Raw genomic sequence first — 23,079 nt, 5'->3', positions numbered from 1 at the left:
TACTCAAGTACAAGATCTGAGTACTTCTACTTTACTCAAGTACAAGATCTGAGTACTTCTACTTTACTCAATTACAGACCTGAGTACTTCTACTTTACTCTAGTGCAAGGATCTGAGTACTTCTACTTTACTCAAGTACAAGATCTGAGTACTTCTACTTTACTCAAGTACAAGATCTGAGTACTTCTACTTTACTCAAGTACAAGATCTGAGTACTTCTACTTTACTCAATTACAAGATCTGAGTACTTCTACTTTACTCAAGTACTTCTACTTTACTCAAGTACAAGATCTGAGTACTTCTACTTTACTCAATTACAAGATCTGAGTACTTCTACTTTACTCAATTACAAGACCTGAGTACTTCTACTTACTCAAGTACTTCTACTTACTCAAGTACAAGATCTGAGTACTTCTACTTTACTCAAGTACAAGACCTGAGTACTTCTACTTTACTCAAGTACAAGACCTGAGTACTTCTACTTTACTCAATTACAAGACCTGAGTACTTCTACTTTACTCAAGTACAAGATCTGAGTACTTCTACTTTACTCAAGTACAAGATCTGAGTACTTCTACTTTACTCAAGTACAAGATCTGAGTACTTCTACTTTACTCAAGTACAAGACCTGAGTACTTCTACTTACTCAAGTACAAGATCTGAGTACTTCTCCTTTACTCAAGTACAAGACCTGAGTACTTCTACTCAAGTACAAGATCTGAGTACTTCTCCCACCTCTGGATATATTTTAACATGCATGACTCCCCTGAGAGGATATCAAAGGAAAGGGTTGCACTAAGATCTGGAAGGCTGAAGCTGTGTCTTCCCCATTGCTCATAAACACTGATAGGTTAGCGCCACCTGCTGGAGGAAGAGTGTGAAAGGTACAATCCTTATGTTTTATTAACATGGTGGACAACAGTCTGGGAACATGTATTTGCACCATGTATGTTGAGTTGTTGGAGGAGCACGCGACATAAGATTTTCATTGCCAACATATACGTTGTATCTGCTGTGCATATGACCAATAAAGCCTTGAAACATCAAAGATGCTGAACAGGGTTTAACGTTTTATACAAGTCAGCTGTTCACAGTCAAGCTAGGAATCTCAACCACATAATTCAGACTCAAACTAAAGGAAAGTTAAAGTATTTTCAGAAAAAAAACATTGTAGTATCAAAAGTAAAAGTGTAAACTGTCAGTGAAATAATCTTAAATAGGATTTCATTGCTATTACCAGCAGGATGGAGGAAATTCCAGCTCCTTTAAAAATTAAAAACAACCTTACACGTCTCACAGAATACTTTTATTCTGGGTTTGTTCTGGTTCAGAAATGTGTGTGGTTTTGTTAAATGGTTTGATCAAAGGTTTATCATTCTTAATAAAAATAGAAGCTTTTGGAGTGAAAATGTGAGAACGTGTAAAAATAAAAACACCAGCGGGGCAATGGAGCAATCAGTGCATGGACCCCCGCCCGAAAAGGCACTAAAAAGGAATATTATAACAGGCTTGCAGGATTTCAAAATCAAAAGAAATCAAAAACTGTCCGCAGCCAAGCCTGGACCAGGAGAGGAATGTGGAGCTTCAGGCTGGAACTACTTTCCTTAAGCCTCTGGAAGCTAGAACACCCGATCGAACTCCGTCTGGCTGGTGGTGGCAGGGTTCCTGTTCTGGTTGGGCTGCTGCTGCGGCATGTGGCCTCTCCGTCTGGGTGGGGCCAGATACTCGAACATGGAGGTGTTGTGGGTGGAGAGCATGTTCTTCAGGTCCGAGGGCATGGGGTCGGACCAGAAGAAGTCGTGGTTGAGTGCGTCGTCGCTGTCTATGCGCTGCGCCGGGTCCAGCACCAGCAGCTTGTCTATTAGGTCCAGAGCGTACGGGTCCTTGACGTAGGCCTTCAGACGGTCCTTCACTTTCCTCTTCTGGCCTTTAGGAAGCTCCATCTTCTGGTAGAGCTCGTACTTCTTATCCACGCCGGGCCACACCTGAGGGAAAGATGAAACGGTTCAGGATCCAGTCGACAATTTGGAGGTATTTATTATGCTATGATTTTACAGAACCAATTTGGCTGTATGTGGCCCCTGAACTAAAATGACCCCCCCTGCTCTAAAGCCATGTTCCTGTTCCTTACCTCCGCAGTGATGGAGCCGCACAGCTGGCTGATGAGTGTGAGCTGATGCTGCTCTGTGTTGCCTTGCATTATGGGACTTCTGGTCCACATCTCCGCCATGATGCAGCCTGCTCCCCACAGGTCGATGGGGGGGCCATAGTCTCGCTCGCCTGACAGAAAGAAATAGTAGATAAATAAAAAGTTAATGCCACGCCTTTTATTTTTCTCATACTGATTGGTTAGCTGGCCAGCTCTGTTCTGATTGGTCAACCGCTTAGAGCTGTCCCGCCCCTTAGCCTATCACGTACAATGTGTTGGAGCGCTAGCCAATAGAAGCGCGAGTGGTACAGTGATGTCAATTCTGGAGATATTGCAGAACCAAGTGTGTGTATCTGTCTGTCTGTGTGTCGTCCGACGCACCCAGCAGCAGCTCTGGAGGTCTGTACCACAGGGTGACCACGCGGTTGGTGTAGCGGTTCCCCTGGCTGTTCTTAGCCAGGCTGAAGGCCCGAGCCAGACCAAAGTCGGCCAGCTTCAGGACCCCGTCTCTGGTGATCAGCACGTTGGCTGCCTTCATGTCCCTGTGGAGGATCTGACCCAAGGAAAGGAAATGTTATGGAGGTGATTTAAACAGTGAGGATGTTGCTTTAAATCCATCCAAAGAGACAGTGGGTGTTTCTCGTTGTGTCTCACCTTGTTTCTGTGGATGTAGTACAGTCCATTGAGCAGCATCTGCATGACCTTCTTGATCTCTGCCAGGGTGAACTTCACGTTGGCGTTGCTCAGCAGCCCGGCCAGGTCGTGCTCACAGAAGTCAAACACCAGGTAGATGCTGCCTTTGTACCTGTTGAACTGAGTAGCTTCAAGAGCAAGGACAGGGGAGAGAAAAAAGACAGACATTGTTGTCACTAAATGTCCTTCCTGCTCCCTAAGGTAACAGTTAAACCAAACAAACTTAGAAGACAGGAATGGATTGTACATTTATAGACTTCCTATTGTCACACCAACCTTTGGTTCTGCAGATCTCAATCAGATTGACCACGTTCTCGTGTTTGAGCAGCTGGAGGATCTTGATCTCTCTCAGAGCTGTGATTGGAAACTGGAACAAAGCAGCCAGAAGACATTTGTTTGATAAACCTGTACTTTTATTGTCAAACGTCAGGGTGCTTTTACATCTGACCCGTTTGGTTTAGTTAAAGCAAACTCTGGTCGGTTTGCTCGTTATCCCAGTCATACAAAAAAGAAATGGCAGTTTTTATATGCAGTAAAAACAAATGAACGTCTATAAAAGAGAGGGTGCATCGGGCTCTGTAATAGGTTCTCTCACCCCTTCTTTCTCATTTTCCATCAGAACCTTCTTCAGTGCGACCTTCTTCCCAGTTTGTCTGTGCTTGGCTTTGAACACCTCCCTATAAAATGGATATTAAAACAATAAAAAAGTGTAAACTTTTATCACAATTTGAATACGAACACTTACAAAGAAAGGAAACAGAGCCGTCACTGTGAACTACAGTGGTGAGTGACTTCTAGCAATGTAGGATGGGTGTAAGACGGGTGTAACATGGGTGAAAAGGGCTGTAACTTAGGGGTAAATGCATGTGTAATATTGGTGGTACATGGGTATTACATGGGTGTCATTGGCCTGCATTAATGTGTAAAGTAGGTGCATTAACAGTGTAATATGGGTATAATGAAGCGTGTAATACTGGTGTAACATGGGTGAAAACTAGTGTGTAATATCAGTGTAATATGAGTGTTATTTAGAAAAATAGCAATCAATTATTTACAAGTGATTAGCCACTAAACGTTACCTAATAAACATCCGATTACCCAGCCCTACATTCTGTTTGACTAAAGCTAGCTATTAGCACAGCTAGCATTAGCCCCACACACACGGATGGATTACTGCACGGGCCTACCGGGCACAGGCCCAGGGGCCCAAGAGCCAAGGGGTCCCTGAAGCCCAAGCCTCCGGGCTACCATTTCAATATTGTCTCTACAACATACTACAATTAAAGGGGCCCTGAAGCCATAACATTGGTTACATTATGTAATATATCTCAACAGGGCCCCCCAATCATATGCCACGGGTTGTGTAATTAATTCATCCCTCATACGTTAAAGCCCCCCCGCCCAAATTAAATAGAATGGCATATGATAGGTCATACAGTGCTCCTGAACCACAGCTTATCAATGTTATTCATCCCTAATATCGGAAAAGGGCCCTTAAATCAGTTAGAATGGGGTAGGTTATACCATAAAGCAGGGGTTCCCAACCTTTTGCAAGATGGCCCCCCTTTTCGAAGGTTGGAATATTGTTTAGCCCAGTGGCGGGCCGTGCATTTCACACCTAGGCCTTCAGTGATGTCCTACACAGTCCTACCTGAATTATTCCACCTCTTAATACCATCATTATGACGCCATGGCTCTACAAACTATACATTTAGACAGAAACGCAGTATAACCGGGCGTTGCATCACCTTAACATAGTCAAGTACAACAGAGTTATATTAATATTTCCGAAGCATTTATAATCAATACATCAGCATTTACAGTTAACTTAATGAATCAGATTATCTGACAAACCGCTCCTTGACACCTGTGTCCGTCACATAACGCAGAACAAGTGCCAGCTGTGCTACATTACCCAAATCTGACGTCTCGTCCACCATAACAGCGACAAAGGGTGCTTTTTTAATCTCCATTTTGATCTCTTCTCCCATCACTTCAGCAATAGCATAAATCAGGTCGTTTTGTATTTTGCCTGACGTCCCAGTAAACATGTTGTTTGTGTACAGGTGGTAATGCAAATCTGTGTTGTTCTCAGCAAGAAAAGAAAGAAGCTCCACGTAGTTTCCTCTGTTTCTGGACTCGGCGCTTTCATCGTGTCCCCTAAATGAAAGTTCCTGTTTACCCAAAAACAGGACACAATCAATCAGTCTTTCAATATTTCCCTATTTTTGTTCACCCTTTCGTTGTGGAGCTCCGTTTCCCTGCGCACTTGTTCGTTGAGCTGTAGATCCACTCGGGTGTCCCCAAAGGTTTTCAAAAGCACCAGTGCTTCAAAGTGCCCAGCTGTGCTTTGGTGTCTCGCTGCTGCCTTGGTTAGACAACTCAAGTTTGCAAATTTAGTGTGGCTCCAAACACCAAATCGATCAGTTGCAAATACCAGGCATTCCTGGCAGTACAATTTGCCGCTCGTAGTTTCCCTGCTGTGCTAGGCTCGCTAGCGTTGGAGTTGGTCGTTCCCTTTTCAAGATGTGTAGCTTTACTTGAAAAGTTCGTTTTGAAAATGGCGTTGTAATTATATCTTCGACCAAATTGATCTCTTCTCCTCCTTCAGCCATTGTGGGTTGAAAAAAATAGCTTGTAGAAATCTACACAAATTAGCTCGCTCAAGTTCTAGTTCTGTTTGCTAGCTTTGCCCATAGACTGTATGGCTCTGCCTACTGCCTAGCTCTGCCTCTCAATAGTGCGTATCCAATCAGAAGATGTGCACGTGCTAACGTTAGCGTATGCCTGCTAGCTGGCCCGTTGTCGCCACCTCGAAATCTGATTGGTTAACGCCACAGTTTTGTTTGCGTTCACTTTAAGCTTACAGCCGCCCGCACTGTTGATTCTGAAGGCCTAAGGGCAGATTTCTTTGACCCTAGCAACACATTATGGCTGAAATATGATTGGATAAAAGCTCTAACATAAAGGCCAGCCCTCCAAATCTCGTTCTGAGGCTGGAAGCAGCGCAGCCAAGACGAACGCTATAAAATGAAGAGAATAGACTATGGGGAATAATTTAATACGTATTTGTGGAAAAAATATATCAACATGTAATTTATATTCTGATGATGTTTAGGCCAGCAGAGAAGGCCTTGCTGGCCCTGACGGCCCACCACTGGTCTAGCCTTGATGACGATGCATGATTTCAAGCAGTTTTCTTATGGGTGATGTGATCTGTGTGATGTAGGGGTTTGGGCCCCTTGCATTGCGACTGCTTATTTGTGACTTATGTGCTTATGTGTGTTCTTTGACTTGTTGTAAATCCTCAAGATACACGTGAATAAAATTCGACTGTGCTTTTAGCGCAACCTTTAACACCGCTGATTTGCACGTGAGGGTTAGCGTGGTGCTTCTTTTGGGGGGGGGGGGGGTTTCTCGTCGTCACAGGCCCAGGGGACCACTGACTCTTAATCCTGCACACACACACACACACACACACACACACACACACACACACACACACACACACACACACACACACACACACACACACACACACACACACACACACACACACACACACACACACACACACACACACACACACACACACACACACACACAGAGAGAGAGAGAGAGTGCAGGTCACACGGTCAACATGTCACAGGGTAAACATGTCTGTGGGTTTCTCACCCGAAGGTTCCTTGTCCTATTTTTGCCATTTTCTCATATTTGGAGAACTCATCACAGAAAGGAAATTCCACTCCATCGTAGTATTTGGACATGATGGCGGCCTCACGGTCGGGCCTGATGAGGTAAACAAACTAATGTTAGCACACTGTTGTTAACATGAGATACATAAGGACGGTAAATTAGCTCAATAACAATACACATATGTTAAAAGTAAAAGTGTAAATAGTTATATTCTTACTTTTCAGCCGCGCCGGCGTTGCTTGTTTTCTCTCGCTGCATTGCTGCTACCGTTTGCTCTTCTTCTTCTCCAGGTTTAATGGCGGATCGCAACCAACTTTAAGGTGCATACCGCCACCTACTGTACAAGAGTGTGTAACATTATGTCATTTACCCTTTCTTAAATTCTACTCACCAGCCTTGTGTCACGGCAACCGTTCTTCTTCTTCTGTTGTTTTAATGGCAGTTGGAAAACGGCTCTTAGTTGCATTTACCGCTACCTGCTGGACTCTGTAAAGTGGTGTACTTTTACTCCGCTACATGTATTTAATCCCTTTAGTTGCTAGGCAGATTAGGATTAATGATGGTAAATATAATCAGCCCTTAAATCAGACTTTAGTTCACCTGCAGTAAATCCAGCAGCTACCCTGCAGTATACAAAGCCATTCAAACTAGCTGCACCTTTACCAGCTCTGAGAACACTTTAATGATCAATCATTATAAAACATATCAGAGATATTATTCTGAAATGGACCAATCAGACAATGACTACTTTTACTGTCGCTACTTTAAGTACATTTAGAGGAGAGTACTTTCTACTTTCACTGGAGGAACATTTAGAATACTTTTACTGTGACAGAGTATTCCTACACTCTGGTACTTCTACTTTACTCAAGTACAAGATCTGAGTACTTCTACTTTACTCAAGTACAAGACCTGAGTACTTCTACTTTACTCAAGTACAAGACCTGAGTACTTCTACTTTACTCAAGTACAAGACCTGAGTACTTCTACTTTTACTTAAGAAAGAATGTTTAGCTTAATTAAGTTGAATTAATTGACCTTTTTAGTCTGTTAATAAGTGTTTTTGGAAAAGGTAGTTTATTATTTATCCAGTAGTGGGCGGTAATGCAACGTCTGGATGCCAACCGCCACTGAAAAGAAGAAGAGTAGTGGGGGCGTGTCTTTGTGTATCGTCACTGGTCCTGTGAAAGGAACCTCCCTTATTTGGTCGGGGCTTCCTGTGACAGCTCGCCGGATGATGGTGTGCATGTGGAGCGCGTGGCGGCGGGGCTCGGTGTTTGCCGCGCGGCTCGGAAAGAGGGACTGGGTTTGCAGTTTTTCTGCGGGCGTCTCAGTCAGGTACAAGGACTACAGCACCAAGACGGCTCCTCAGATCCCCGGCATGGAGTACCAGGTGTGTTACGCTCTCTTCCACCTTGCATGCTAGCTAGCCACAGACGCTAGTTGACAAGTTTAAAACCAACTCTGACAGACTGTGACAGTTGAGGGATGGATACAAACATGGCTGACAAGAACAAGTGGGAGTTCATTACAGTTAGCTGGCGTTGTAGAGCCAGGTGAGCATGAGCTGACAGAGGAGCTGTGGAGTCAGTGACAGCTGTGGACACTAACGGTTCAGTTACTGTACAACCTGTACTGGCTCTCAGGCTGAGGCAACGTCCTCCCAGAGATAACAACACGTGTTGTAACCCTCTGAAAACACAGTGTTCAAGAGTCAACATCAGAGAGTACTCAGACCTTGTACTTGAGTTAAAGTAGAAGTACTCAGACCTTGTACTTGAGTTAAAGTAGAAGTACTCAGATCTTGTACTTGAGTAAAGTAGTAGTACTCAGGTCTTGTACTTGAGTAAAGTAGAAGTACTCAGACCTTGTAGTTGAGTAAAGTAGAAGTACTCAGGTCTTGTACTTGAGTAAAGTAGAAGTACTCAGATCTTGTACTTGAGTAAAGTAGAAGTACTCAGATCTTGTACTTGAGTAAAGTAGAAGTACTCAGGTCTTGTACTTGAGTAAAGTAGAAGTACTCAGGTCTTGTACTTGAGTAAAGTAGAAGTACCAGAGTGTAGGAATACTCTGTCACAGTAAAGTATTCTAAATGTTCCTCCAGTGAAAGTAGAAAGTACTCTCCTCTAAATGTACTTAAAGTAGCGACAGTAAAAGTAGTCATTGTCTGATTGGTCCATTTCAGAATAATATCTCTGATATGTTTTATAATGATTGATCATTAAAGTGTTCTCAGAGCTGGTAAAGGTGCAGCTAGTTTGAATGGCTTTGTATACTGCAGGGTAGCTGCTGGATTTACTGCAGGTGAACTACAGTCTGATTTAAGGGCTGATTATATTTACCATCATTCATCCTAATCTGCCTAGCAACTAGAGGGATTAAATAAGTGTAGTGGAGTAAAAGTACAAGTACCTCAAAACTATACTAAAGTACAGTACTTGAGTAAAGGTACTTAGTTACTTCAGTGTTTTATGTTGGTATTGTTAACATATATGTGTGTATTTTGTACATGATTATAAGTGTACATCCTAGTTAAAATTCCAGCTCTGTTTTTATTAAGGCTGCATGAATCTGTCTCTTCACAGCTCCACATCCTGCTTGAATTTCATTGTTGTTATTGTGTATTGTTATTATTGTAAACCAGCCAATGTTACTTCTTCCCTGTCTGGTCCAAGCCCTCAAACTCTTCGGTTAAACAGTATATAAAATGTTCATTATTAGAAAAAGGCTCAATGGTTTCCTAATACAGCTGGTCAGCAGGATATATGAGATGTGCTTCCTTGCGCTTCATCCCTAAACTCCTTCATGCAGAGCGGTTGTGAAATAGTGAACGCTAGAAATGATTAATTTTCTGTTGATGGACTGAATGGTACAAGTCTTTCATCACTGAACACTTCTGGGTCCAGCTTTTAGAAAAGGTTAACCTTGTGAGTTCGATCTGTTGTTAGCGGACCCTCCAGCGGGGTCATCTCCGCTGATGAAAGGCCTCAAGATCAAACAGTCAGTCATGAGACCCTGACTCCTAAACATGTCCCTGAACGTGAGCGGGTAGAATGAGCAGGGTCCCTGTACGGTTAATTCAATGGTTCATTTAAACGTAGCATAATGATGGACCATATGCTCTCCTTACGTCTGCAAAAAATACATTCTTTACATCTGTGCCCTACATGGTAGAGGTGTCTGTCCACCACCTTAAATTCAAACTGCTCCTCCGGTGGAGAATCTACTTAAAGATTGGAGGTCAACCCTGCAAGAGGCAACATATAACATCCTCTCTGACCCCAACCATGTCCTGAACAGAGAATATGGACTGTCAAAGCAGAGATCGAGGGTCCCACAATTGAATAAAGTTAGACTGAAGCCCTCCTCGATGCACCAGTCTCTCCTCACTTTAAATACAGAGCTAAATCCCAGATCTAATGCACGCTAAAGGGTCTTTGAGCATGCTTTTTCTTCAGTGATTATCTTTATATCTGTCCTGGTTTGATTTTGCAATTGTAGCTGCTGTGATGCAAGAAACATTCCAGACTTGCTCTGGCAAGAAGTTATTATCATATCGTAGCAACAAGTCAAAAACTGTGAGTTCTTGAGCTGTGTTGATAAGGCTAGTTTGTTTCTAAACACTCTCTCTCTCTCTCTCTCTCTCTCTCTCTCTCTCTCTCTCTCTCTCTCTCTCTCTCTCTCTCTCTCTCTCTCTATCCCTCTCCCTCTCTCTGTTGCAGGATGCCATTTGCATGCTGAACACACTGCAGACCAATGCCAGCGCTCTGGAGCAGGTCCGCCGCGAGCGCAGCCTCCCTCAGCTGCAGCTGCAGGCCATGAGGGGCTACCTGGAGCGGGCCGGGCTCACAGTGAGTCACACACACACCCACACACCCACACAACCACACAACCACAACCACAACCACACCCACACCCACACCCACACCCACACTGCAGGGCTCATCCTATTGTTGTTGCATGGAGAATTTATTTCCCTTTGTCTTATCTGTGTGTGTGTTTGTGTATCAAAGGTGGAGGAACTCGATCATCTCAATATCATTCATGTGACGGGAACAAAGGGCAAGGTGAGCTAACACACTCACTGCTCTGTGTGTGTGTGTGTGTGTGTGTGTGTGTGTGTGTGTGTGTGTGTGTGTGTGTGTGTGTGTGTGTGTGTGTGTGTGTGTGTGTGTGTGTGTGTTATTCAAATGCCTAGGAAGTAAATCTTTGACTGTACAAACACAAAGATCTGAAGGGATGAGTCATACATATACTGGATAATGAACTAGCTAACCGGTTTGTTTACATTTCGATCATAGGCTGTTCCTCTGAAAGCTCACTCGCTCTGGTCGGCCCTTCCCTGTGCTTACATTACAGGGGTCAACATGTGCGTTCACTGAGCAGATTTTAAGGAGTTATGGCTTCCGCACCGGATTCTACAGGTAAAAACGACTCTGAACGAACATGACACTGTTAGATATTAGCTTAACTTAAAGTCATCGGCTATGCTCTGTGCGTGCATGCCGTGGGTAACGTAATGTCAGAAAATCAGAATGAATGAAGTGCAGGCGGCACGGGACTCCAGGTATTCAGGAATCTCACACTGCAGCAGCTGATACAGAAGCTGTGATACGATCTTTTTATAGCTCGTTAATCTTGGCCGAGACCCCACAGAAGTCATGTGACCTCTGAATCCCCCTCTTCCCGTGACATTAATCAAAGGTTCCTCGGTTTATAAAGCGATCGACCCAATCAGGACTCGCGCTGTGGTCCAGTGGTGTGAATCTGGACTCTGTTTGGGCTGTAAATCAATAGTCTTCCCTCTGAATCCAGCAGAACCAGTGACTGTGGCGTCACGCAGGATGACACCAGTGCTGCAGAGAATGATTGGCTTTCGTAGCGTGGCATCATCTGTAGTTAAAGATCAAGAAAAAAGACAAGACTACCCTTATAAAGGGTTTAGTTTGTAATTCATTTATTAATTAGGTTGTGAACTCTTTATTAATCATTAATGAGCTTTTATAAGACGAGAGCCACTGAGACCGGTTGCTTGCAAAATAGTGAGCCCACATGTATCTGTACTGCTAAGCCTTATATTGGCTACTTAGCTTACAGATACTAAGGAACATCAAGATGGATGGAGGGAGAATCAACTCAGTCAACAACAGATACCCAGGATGCTGGCTGATGAAGAAGAGGAAGGAAGCTAGGTAGCCAATATAAGGCTTAGTAATCATGCCAAATAGTGAGCCTGTGTTGATGCATGGAAACGATGTTAGAACTGGTTTATAAATGGTTCTTAATGGTTAATAAAGGGTTTACAACCTAATTATAACCCCTTTATGAATCCTTTATAAGGGTAGTCCTATTGTAAAGTGGAACCTAGATCTTTTACACGCTCTCTTATCCGGGCTGATCATCCCTCAGCTCAGGGTGTAGTTTATTTGACATATTGTTGGAACTGTAATTAAAAGCAGAGGAGAAGAAAAGCACATCAGCTTCAGACCTGTTGAGCAACATATCTTGGGTTTCTGTCACGTGGCATCAGACTAACCCTTCAGATTTGAACCCACATAAGTTTTGATACAGTTGTTTTTTTATATTCCATTGTTCCCCTGTAAGGTTATCCCATTTCACACAGTGGTTTGTAATGGAAAGTCAACTCGATGCCCAGCAGAGAGTATAAACATTGTGTTCCTTTTGCTGTTAAACTACCAACTAATGCTTCCCAGTTTGCACATTTAGCTAAAACATATACAAAGGAAGGGATATTAAGATAAAGCAACTTCTAAATCTCACTTGGGCTCAAAATGACACTGGCTTTGGTCTTCAGAATACCATATGGCCACATTAATTTGAAGATGTAACAGCGATGTAATAGATCTGATGTCAGGCATGTATAATAATCATGAATTGGCTGATATCCTCTGAGTCTCCTTTCTCTTCTAGTTCCCCACATTTGGTTCAAGTCAGGGAGAGGATTCGCATCAACGGACAGCCCATCGGGAAAGAGCTCTTCACTAAATACTTCTGGCAGGTGTACGGACGGCTGGATGAAACTAAGGTAAGGTCGTAAGGCAGAGATGTGAGCCTCTAAGGGGGAAGTGTCTGGATTCGACGGGGGACAGTTGCCAGATTAGCCATGATTCGATTCACTCATTAAATCAATTGACTGTTCAAAGTGTGCTGCATGTGCTTCCTGTTTGAATTCCCAGACTGAATAGAGCCTCAGTCTGTGTAATCTTTGTCACAGGGAGTTAAATCAGAGCCCTGGTGACCATCATGTGCAGCTTCATTCCTTAAATGTTATGGACCAATCAGGTCTGTCTTTGCTGTGGATAAGTGATGCCACAGGGAGATAACTCACTCCATCACACAGGTTTTGATTATCTCTCCAACCCTCAGACTGACCGAGCGTGTGTTGAAGTGTGTGAAGATATTAGGGTTAGCGGTTCTCTGCAGAAACCCAGACCACCAAACTGACTTAGCTTAGCGTCTTTCAGCTCAAAATCCAGGACGTCTCTGTAGATTCCTTTCATCAAGACTTGATTGACTCCTCAGGCCTACATGTGTTCTAGGAGGAGTCGTGTGCTCCATAATGAAAGGTTTATAGGGACTGTAACGGGACTTATTCTCTTTGTTAAGTCATGCTGTGGTTCCGAGTTGTGAGTGGACGGTATGGCTGAGCGACAGAGAATATCTGTGGCTTCTTTCACTCTTGATTTTATTATTAGTTTTACATCTGAAATAGAGCTGCCACATCGTAGTGCCATACCACAGCCAGACAAACTGGACTACTCCTCCCAACATACGAGTTCAGAGCGCTCTGTGCAGCAGATGCTCGACTGCTTTGAGGCTTTCATGCTCTGTAATGTTTAAACGTTTCCTACCACTCTACTTCTATTTTGTGCACGACAACAATCACTCTCTCTTGCTCTCACTTTCTCTCCCCCCCCCCCCCTGCTGGGTTACTCCTGCAGCTGCTGCTCCTCTCTAATGTCACCCTCCTGCACACCGGTGCCAGCCTGTCACTGTCAGGGCTGAGGGGAGAGCAGAGAGACACTGAGTCTATTTTATCTTGAGATACAACCTACAGTGAACACCAAAGCAAATCCCTTGTATATAAAGACCTATTTGAGGTTATCTATCATAAACATTTTCACCTTTACCTTTTGTTTTTATAAACAATAATCATCAAGTTAATCAACTGTTACTGAACCCCGTGATGAAGCACCTTCCTTCTGATAACACACGGCTTCTAAAGAGGAAAACACTTCTTTAATTTACAAGGTAATTGTCATTCCTCCTCAGGATGCTCACGGAGGGATGATGCCGGCCTACTTCCGCTTCCTCACCATCTTGGCCTTCCATGTGTTTCTGCAGGAGAAGGTACGCCACTAAACGAGGATCACAGGAGGAGTGTTTCCAGATGAATTTTTGGCTGTATTTTTGCAATGATGTGCAACAGAGCTTCCTGTCTCACTCTGGGTCTGTGTGTTTGGAGAGGCAAACAGTGGTGCTATTTAAAGGACTTCTCAAATCTAATCCACTGTGTTTCTGTTCAGGTGGATTTAGCTGTAATTGAAGTTGGGATTGGAGGAGCGTTTGACTGCACCAACATTATAAGGTAAGACCCGAGAGGATAGAGGTTTGTTTGATCCAGGTGTGAAGGAGCATTACTATGTAATGTATTACAGGATGTAGCTTTGTCTCTTGACACACAACACACACACACACACACACACACACACACACACACACACACACACACACACACACACACACACACACACACACACACTGTAATATATGACGGACTGGACCCAATAAAAGCTCATTGATCCACATAATCAAAGGTTATCAGAGAGCACAGATAAGAGTGTGAGTACAGAAGCAGTACTGTGGAAGACGGGGTTACTGGGAGCCAGATGAGAGCTACAGGTTTCCCTCTGTGTCCCCCCAGTTAGGGTAAGAGACAGGGGGCTGTTAAAGTGGAAGTACACTCAGCTGTGGTTAATCCATGTGCTGCTGAAGGGAGTATTTGGTGCAGCAGGACGTGCACCTGCACATTAATTGAACTTCCAGGATAGTTTGGATCATTCCTGATTTAGTTTAGATGGACTCAGGTGTTTACTGAAGTGCTTCTGAGCCATGAATCCCTGCAGCTTCCCCAGAACGATGACGTCACGGTTTAGTTTTGATGTGTTAATTAAGACCTTTGCTAACATGTGATAAAAACAATGCATGGTTACTACATGGAGATTAAAAGGAGGTGTAGAGACTGGCATCCTTTGCTTGTGTCCACATCTCTGTTGCAGCCTCTGGCACATCATCAATCTCACTGTATTTTTAGACACACTTAACAAAAGGCTATATGTATATCGTTTGGGGACTTCCTGGGGCAACAAAACACCCACTTTTTCCATTCTCAAACGCCATTAATGGAATAAAACTGAGGCCAGATACTATTTAAAACCACCTTGAAGAATACTGGAGCTTAGCAAGATGGTTTATGACCTGATTTACTGTAATAAAGATTAGTTTACCTCTTCTCTGATGACACCCAGAGGATTGTTGACATCCACCTGGATCCAGCTTCATCTTCTTCTCATATACACACATGCATGTTCCAGCATTTGGAATTTAAACACCACATCTATTATCTGTCCTGGGAGAGGGATCCTCCTCTGATGCTCTCCGATGTTTCTAACATTTCTTTGGGAGCTTTTCCTTGTCCGATGTGAGGATTCAAGGACAGAGGGTGTCCTATCCGTACAAACTGTAAAGCCCCTCCTCCTTTGCGTGTGTACAGGCGGCCGTGGGTGTGTGGCGTATCTTCTCTGGGCATCGACCACACTCAGATTCTCGGAGACACCATCGAGAAGATCGCCTGGCAGAAGGGAGGCATCTTCAAGGTGAGTCGGCTGTGATGCCTCATTGTGATCGTGGTCCTGCTGCTCAAATTAAACGTTAAACAAAATGTTTGTTTTTCCATTGCTTATCATCTCCGGTTTGGTGGTGTGAACAAGAAAGATAATAGAAAGCAATGGCTAAATAAACCCAGTGTTAAGCATTTCCTTTTCTATTTAGTCAACCTACTGTTTTAAAGACAAAGGATCAACTTTGAGATATAGTTTGGATGTTTTGAAGTGGGATTACCTAAGGTTGCATGGAAGCAAAGCAAGGTACTGCTGTCAATATCCTCTCTTAAATATCAGCTTCCTATATTTACAGCTTTATCTTGATGTGCTCCGGTCCTTTCCTACTGGGAACTGAAGCCCCTAAATCTGTTTCTGCTCGCATCAAAGCCACTTCATATTACAGAAGGCTGCTGGTCTGCTGCAGCCTTAACTCACCTTCTGTTGTTGTGTTACTTTGTTGAGTAACTAAGTGATTGAGACGGCAGTAGACCAGACATCACACCTTGGACCTCATATATCCAGGATCCAAAACATCCAACCTTTTAGAAGATAATCCCTGGAGTATAGACACTCTTTGTTGTGCTGTGTGTTTGCACTGCTCTGCTGCCCCCTGCTGGCTGTTCATCAGGTGTCTATTTGCAGCCAGGGGTTCCTGCCTTCACCGTCAAACAGCCAGAGGATGCGATGGTGATGCTCCGGAGCAGAGCCCAAGAGATGAGAGTAAGTGCTCAGATCTCTGCTGCTTAGGTCTGTCCTGCAGCTGCCTGTCTGTAACACGTCTGACCTCCTGTGGTTGTAGAGTCCTCTGCGCGTGTGTCCAGAGCTGGAGGAATACCAGACAGACTGTGGAGCTCTGCGTCTGGGCCTGGCGGGGCAGCACCAGCGCTCCAACGCCTCCCTGGCCCTGCAGCTCAGTCACACGTGGCTGCAGAAAAGATGTCTTCCAGGTGGGCGCTCTACCAGCATCTGAACCAGCTGCTATAATGTGTGTTCTAATCACAACCTGTCTCCCCGCCCAGCAGAGACAAGCTTCCCCTCCACAAGTGATGAGAACACGGGGGTGCTTCAGGGGTCCGCCTTCAAGCCCAGCCCTGTCATGGTGAAAGGTGAGCCTGCAGAACAAACACTGGGCAATTCAACAAGTGCTTTTGGACGATGCACATCTGGGCTTCTGCAAAAAGAACGATGAATGCATAAACCAAATCCAGCATTTAACGGCCACATCATCCACTCGTTTGTTCTCAGGGCTGGCGGACACAGAGTGGGCCGGGAGGAACCAGACCCTGAGACACGGAGCCGTGACCTACTTCCTGGATGGAGCTCACACCATGCGTAGTATGCAGGCCTGCGTGCACTGGTTCAGAGACACCGCCTCCCAGCATGAGAGGAACTCCAGGTGAGAGACACTCTGAGGACAGCACACACGCACTCGTGCTCCAGTGCCTGCAACTCACCTGGAGTCTGTTTGTGTTGCAGTGGACCCGTGGCCAGAGTGCTGCTGTTTAACGCCACGGGAGAGAGAGACTCCGCCGCCATGCTGAAGCTGCTGGTGGTGAGTCCACGGCCACACTGGGAACCAGGATGTGGTTCTGGAGCATGTTTATAAAAGTCCTTGTAGAGAAAACATTACACTCGGACAATATTTGACTCAAATGTATGAATAAATGAGGAGGAATAATGGACTAATTGGTGTAGAAACAAAGCTGATGGACATGATAACAACCCTTGGATAATAAAGAGCAGGTTTTAATGTCTTTACTGTCCTCTCTCTTCTCAGCCCTGTCAGTTTGACTTTGCTGTGTTCTGCCCCAACATCACTGAGGCCTTGGCATCATGCAATGCAGGTGAGAGATCTTTGAGCTGTATGAGAGAGAAGTAGGGTATATTGCACATCAGGGGTATTACAGTCTGACGCTGTCTTTTGCTTTAGTGTTACAACATATATTAATAAATATCTTGTTCCTCCTCTCCCTCTCAGACCAGCAGAACTTCAACGTGTCGGTGGAGAACATGCTGACCCGCTGCCTGGACAACGAGAGGAGCTGGCATCTCCACAACAGCCAGCGTGGCAACAAGGGAGCCCAGCTGCTGATCGAGGGCAGCCATCCCCTGGTGACGGAGAAGAAGGCGGACACGCTGGTGTTCCCCTGCATCCTCAGCGCCCTGCAGTGGATCACTCAGGGCCGGGACCCGGTGCTGGCGGACCCGGCAAACAGAGTGCTGCCCGTGAAGCCCAGCATCACGGCCAAAGCTGCTCCGCTGTGCGCTGCGGCCGAGATCCACATCCTGATCGCCGGGAGCCTGCACCTGGTGGGGGGGGCACTCAAACACCTGGAGGCAGCTTCCTACAAATAAACAGACATGAGAAATAAGTGAATTCAATAATGGGATGTTCTCATTCTGGGTGAAATCTAAATGGGGTGTAGCTTTTTGGACTGTATCTTCAGACGAGCTGCACCGAGCTACCGTTAGCTGTCCTTCAGTAGCCGATGCTAGGAGCCTGCGAGGTGGGACCAAGGCAGCTCCACCCAGAGCCTTACAGACGAGCAGGTGGAGCTCACGTTAGTCTTAATGAAGCCAAACATGTTTACATGATCTGAAGGGTACAGCACAACAAGCGGCGCTGAATCAACTGGACCTGTGTGCCTCAGTGTCGTCACATATTACAGAAACAGCAATAGAAAGTGCTTCATGAAGTTGTGATTCTTTGTGATTTGACTATCAATTGGAACACTTGAGTGTCACTACTAAAAGCCATTTTGGACGGCTTGTAATTCTGTTGGGATTTGACAATGTTTTTCTCACATGGCCTTCACTTTCCCTTTTTGTACTACTGTTGTGTAACTGTGCTAATGTCCTCAGATGAAGTCATGTAACTAACTCACATCCTGTACACTGAAATTATAGTAATATATAAATGGCCCTTAATTTGCATTATCTGCCTCTACATACAAGTATTGTATGTAAAATGCTGGAAGATATTGAAACTGTATGAAATACATTTGTAATCGGGGTCTTCATGTTGTTCTGGTGGATCAGTGACGCTAACCGTTCAGGCACATTCAGTGGCCCGTGTAACCTCAACGTTTAATTTCAGAATAAATAAAGATTTTGTGTCGCTTGTTGCAAGTGGTGGGGATTAAATCTGCTCATATCTGAAATGAGAGTTAATTAAAAAAATGGCATTGCAAATTGTGTCCTCTTTCTTGGTCTCCTTGCAGATGCTAAAATTGTATTGGGAAGCAAGTCTTCTAGAAAAGGGGTCAATAATAAGTCAAAATGGACTCATTCACACACATTCAGTCGGCCATTAGGAGCAATTTGGGGATAATTTTCTTGCTAAATGACTTAAGGTGACTCGGATCCAACTTCAACCAGTACAGCCCTGCAGATGACACATGCCAAACATTTAAACACTTTATAAAGTCCAGATCTCTCATATAAATTGTGAGAGGCACAGTACTTCGTATGTCTTTCTGGCCCTCAGTTGAAAAAGTTTGGACACCCCTCGGATTTAGAGGGAAAAATGCAGAAAAAGGCGGAAAAAACCAGCAAAACCCGAACGCCACATGGCCTACTCAGCGAAACGTGTGACGTATGACGCACGGCGCAGTGACGTCATCAATCAGGGCGCCTGCTGCAGTGGCGGCTAGTTTAAAGAGTCTCTGTTGGAGGGCTGCAGCAGGCTAAAAGCTCCTCTGCATTTTCTGTAAACATTTTCACAATTACGTTTCACCCGGAGGAGATGCCAAAACACAGGTGAGCTTACTAACTGTGTCTGCATGTCTGGGATTAAAAATATCGGAACTATCGAAACCATAGCAGTATTTACATCGTGCCGTGCATGAGAAGAGGACAACACTTTGTTAGTTTGCTAGCTGTTTTCTGTATTAAATGTATCTCTCAATGATCAGCACGTCTGTAAAGTCCTCTCCATTGTGTGTGTGAGCCGCCATGACTGTGTGCAGCTTTAGGTACAAACTGAAGCTAGTTTGATCGATACCGCGCTTTCCGTTCAGACTGTGTACCCCTCCTGCTACTGGATCTGAAAGTAAACCAGATCAGGAATAAGAGAATAAAAAGTACTGTGACTGTGCACGGAGATATCACTGGAAATAGAAATGACAAAGTCGTTTTCTGCTCCGGTGAAGTTAGAATTGGCGCGGTCTGTAGCATCAATATGGCGGGGAGAGAGACTCGGTATCTGCGGTGGGAGGTTACAGAGTACTGGAGGAGGAGAAGTACTCAGGTCTTGTACTTGAGTAAAGTAGAAGTACTGAGGTCTTGTACTTGAGTAAAGTAGAAGTACCAGAGTGTAGGAATACTCTGTCACAGTGAAAGTATTCTAAATGTTCCTCCAGTGAAAGTAGAAAGTACTCTCCTCTAAATGTACTTAAAGTAGCGACAGTAAAAGTAGTCATTGTCTGATTGGTCCATTTCAGAATAATATCTCTGATATGTTTTATAATGATTGATCATTAAAGTGTTCTCAGAGCTGGTAAAGGTGCAGCTAGTTTGAATGGCTTTGTATACTGCAGGGTAGCTGCTGGATTTACTGCAGGTGAACTACAGTCTGATTTAAGGGGTTATATTTACCATCAGTAATCCTAATCTGCCTAGCAACTGTGTGTTCTCGTTTTGAACAATTATTAAATGATTCCCCCCCCCCCCCCCCCAAGCATGCCTCTGCAGGATCTGCCTTGTGGGAGTCTCCAGGGCTCCATGTTGTCTCAGTCCAACAAGATGAACAAACGCAAGTCCACCTACGGCTTTCTGAGCGAGGGTCTGGACATGGAGTGCACCCCCACGGAGTCTATCCAGCAGTGGTCCCCCCACCACAAGCACCAGCGGCTCCTCAGCATGGGGAAGGAAAATGCCTGCAACCAGTTTGTCCTCGCCCGGAGATCGCGGAGGAAAAAGGAGTCCACGTCATGTAGGGGCCCTCTTCCTGAGCACTGTCCGGCAGCTGCGGGGTTCTGGTTGTGGTCTTAACTCTTCCTCTCCCCCTTCAGGTATTTCCTGGGACCACCTGCCCGACGAGCTGCTCCTCCGGATCCTCTTCTACATCCCTCTGCAGGACCTCCTCAGGATGTCCACCGTGTGCAAGCGCTGGCATCGCTTGGCGTGAGTCTCTCATGTCAAACTCCTTCTAGTTCAGGGGCCACATGCAGCCCGACTTGATCCTGATTCTCTAACAGAGTTCCCCAGCAGACCCCTCTGAAACCCAGGCGGCACACAGGATGGTCAGCCTCCAGTGATTTTTAAATCCTCTTCTCTGTGTCTCAGGTTCGACGAGTCTCTGTGGCATAGCGTGGATCTGGAGGGGTTGACCCACGTGGGTCCGGCTCTGCAGCAGGTGCTGAAGACTGGAGTCCGCATGCTGCGCTGCCCTCGCTCCTTTATGGAGGAGTTCCACTTCACTGGCTCAGGGTGAGTTCAGCTGCTCTGCACACATCAGAATAGATATTCATTTCACACACTCCTGAAAGTAGTCCCAAGAACAGGGTCTGCCTTGTCTGGAGCTCTGAGCTGAGGGAAGGAAATAAACAAAGGTTCTGCTCCGGTTGTTCTCAGCCCTCTGCAGATCGTCCTGATGGATCTGTCCAGCTCCATGATCCCCTCCTCCTCTCTGGAGAGCATCCTCTGTCACTGCCGGCTTGTGGAGTACCTGAGCCTGGAGGCGCTGCAGCTGTCCGACGCCATCATCAGGTACCTGCACACACACACTGAACCCTTCTGCATCATCAGGTACCTGCACACACACTCTCTCAGTCACTCTGATGATAAATGTCGTCCTGCCTCAGCTCTCTGTCGATGAACCCCAACCTGCTGCAGCTGAATCTGAGCGGCTGCTCCGGCTTCTCTGCCCCCGTCCTCACTCACATGCTGAAGTCCTGCACCAGGTCAGAAACCCTGAAATCCCGTTGCAAATAACTACTGTCCTTCCTCCATCCCTGTTGTGTCCTAACACTGTGTGTGTGCTCCTGTCAGGATAGAGCAGCTGAACATGTCGTGGTGTGACTTCGACAATAACCACGTGAAGAGTGTCGTTAATAACGTGAACGCCGGTGTCACTCACCTGAACCTCAGCGGGTACAGAGAGAGCCTCACACTGGAAGGTAAACAGCCGGTGCTTACTGTAGAATATGAGGTTTGTCCATAAGAGGATTGCGCTTTTAATACAGGACGTGTCGTGTGTGTGTGTTCCAGATGTGAAGGTGCTGGTGGCCAGGTGTCCAGATATTCAAGCGCTGGATTTAAGGTGAGATTTCTTTACAAGTGATCCTAAAAATGACCATAATGACTCATCCTTGGATCAGCTTGAAGACCTTTAAATAGCTGCCCTCCTCAGTAGTTTGTTGTTGTTTATTTGTGTGTAACGAGCCGTTCCTGTGTTGCAGTGACAGCACCCTGCTGATGGCCGACAGCTTCCCCTGTCCTCCGACAGCTGAAGGGTCTGCTGCACCTCTCCCTGAGCCGCTGCTACCACATCCACCTCGCTGCACTCACGTGAGTCCCCCCTCCCCCCGAATCAGCTCCTATCTCCTTTTCCTAACCACTACCCCTGTGAGACACGCATGCATGTAAAAGAACTGAGGCAGCGGAGGCGGCCCGTTCGTTCTGATTAGGGTTGCTCAAGCCCCCAGGAAGTGGACATTTGAGTAGTGGCCAAACAGCGATACTACAACTGATATCAGTCTCACTTTCTCCTATTGACTTGCATTCAAAGAGGTGTGTGTCCAGCTCTCATAGGAATGAGTGAAGCCCCGCCTCCAACGCTGTGTCCAGCTCCTTTAATGCATCCATGCTTCCAGTCCCTCCGTTAGGAACCATCCTGAGCTAATTTGTCAATTCAACCGAAAGCCTAACCCCCCTGTCCTGTCTGCAGGGACCTGGGCTCCATGTTCCCACTGCTGAGCCTGCTGGACGTGTTCGGCATCGTGAACGACAGCCACCTGTCCTCCCTGAAGAAGGAGCTGCCTCGCATCAGCATCAACTCCAGACCGTTCTCCGGCATCGCCCGGCCCACGCCCGCCACCGGCCTCACCGGCAGCTTCATGTGGAACAGGAAGTGCCGGCTGAGGTTCAGACTGTAGCCGCCCTCTGTTTTCTGAGTTACGTGTCCCGGAGCCATGTCTCGGAGTGTTTGCTGCTACAGATGTTTTAGTGGGTTAAAGGTCACGCCTCTGAGCCCTGAGATGCTTGACGTTGAATCCAGTTCTTGTTGGAATGGATGGATTTTTGAATCAGTTTTAGGTTCTAATAATGTTTATTTAAGAATGTTTTGTAAGGGAAACATGGTTTTAAAGACCGTCTTTTAAATACCTGAGACTTTGGTTCTCTGGTGGAATAATGAGGAGGGGGTTTCAAAGAATGTAAAATGATGAACACACACTTCTCCTCTCCAGCTGTTTTTATCGGTACATGGATCTGTAGGGTCACTGCTCCTAATCCTTTGTCAGATGTGAATTTTAACTTGTAGCTGTTCCCTTTTCTCCTGAGTCTTTGCAAGTAAACCACTGAATGCACAAACTGTGTCTGAGTCCATCTCTGAGTAAAAATCTCATGGTATAGTACAGATGCATCACAGGACTGTATATATACGGAAATGTACAAATCCTCCTGCTACACTTATTA

The 23,079-nt window shown here is 45.4% G+C and overlaps 3 protein-coding genes across 4 annotated transcripts; 2 read left to right on the top strand and 1 right to left on the bottom strand.

Moving 5' to 3' along the window:
* Positions 1 to 880: 880 nt before the first annotated feature.
* cdk9 (cyclin-dependent kinase 9 (CDC2-related kinase)) lies at positions 881 to 6,951 on the bottom strand. Its single transcript, XM_063889539.1, has 8 exons — positions 6,756 to 6,951; positions 6,518 to 6,631; positions 3,438 to 3,519; positions 3,119 to 3,209; positions 2,804 to 2,970; positions 2,531 to 2,702; positions 2,132 to 2,280; positions 881 to 1,985 (listed from the first exon to the last, which is right to left on the bottom strand). Exons 1-8 carry the CDS (start codon positions 6,794 to 6,796, stop codon positions 1,620 to 1,622), a joined length of 1,182 nt encoding a protein of 393 aa, XP_063745609.1. The 5' UTR covers positions 6,797 to 6,951; the 3' UTR covers positions 881 to 1,619.
* Positions 6,952 to 7,756: 805 nt separating this feature from the next.
* fpgs (folylpolyglutamate synthase) lies at positions 7,757 to 18,633 on the top strand. 2 transcript variants are annotated; one of them, XM_063889537.1, is made up of 15 exons: positions 7,757 to 7,931; positions 10,261 to 10,389; positions 10,552 to 10,605; positions 10,898 to 10,962; positions 12,470 to 12,584; positions 13,832 to 13,909; positions 14,086 to 14,147; positions 15,333 to 15,435; positions 16,084 to 16,161; positions 16,241 to 16,388; positions 16,464 to 16,547; positions 16,687 to 16,837; positions 16,918 to 16,993; positions 17,219 to 17,285; positions 17,420 to 18,633. In XM_063889537.1, the coding sequence occupies exons 1-15, from the start codon at positions 7,773 to 7,775 to the stop codon at positions 17,794 to 17,796; spliced, it is 1,746 nt and encodes a 581-aa protein (XP_063745607.1). In that variant the 5' UTR covers positions 7,757 to 7,772; the 3' UTR covers positions 17,797 to 18,633. The 2 variants fall into 2 exon arrangements, with proteins under 2 accessions (XP_063745607.1, XP_063745606.1); XM_063889536.1 differs by having other exon boundaries at positions 16,461 to 16,547.
* Positions 18,634 to 19,060: 427 nt separating this feature from the next.
* Positions 19,061 to 22,974, top strand: skp2 (S-phase kinase-associated protein 2, E3 ubiquitin protein ligase). The gene is given in 11 exon segments (XM_063889538.1): positions 19,061 to 19,200; positions 20,121 to 20,374; positions 20,454 to 20,565; positions 20,728 to 20,871; positions 21,016 to 21,150; positions 21,246 to 21,344; positions 21,433 to 21,560; positions 21,652 to 21,703; positions 21,843 to 21,873; positions 21,875 to 21,951; positions 22,331 to 22,974. Coding segments are annotated over 11 exon segments (1,254 nt in total). The 5' UTR covers positions 19,061 to 19,186; the 3' UTR covers positions 22,539 to 22,974.
* Positions 22,975 to 23,079: the final 105 nt, after the last annotated feature.

This window comes from Eleginops maclovinus, chromosome 8 (assembly GCF_036324505.1).
Source record: "Eleginops maclovinus isolate JMC-PN-2008 ecotype Puerto Natales chromosome 8, JC_Emac_rtc_rv5, whole genome shotgun sequence".
Taxonomy (NCBI): Eukaryota; Metazoa; Chordata; class Actinopteri; order Perciformes; family Eleginopidae; genus Eleginops; species Eleginops maclovinus.
Note: the sequence above shows the minus strand (reverse complement) of the source record. Positions and strands in the feature narration are given on the sequence as shown.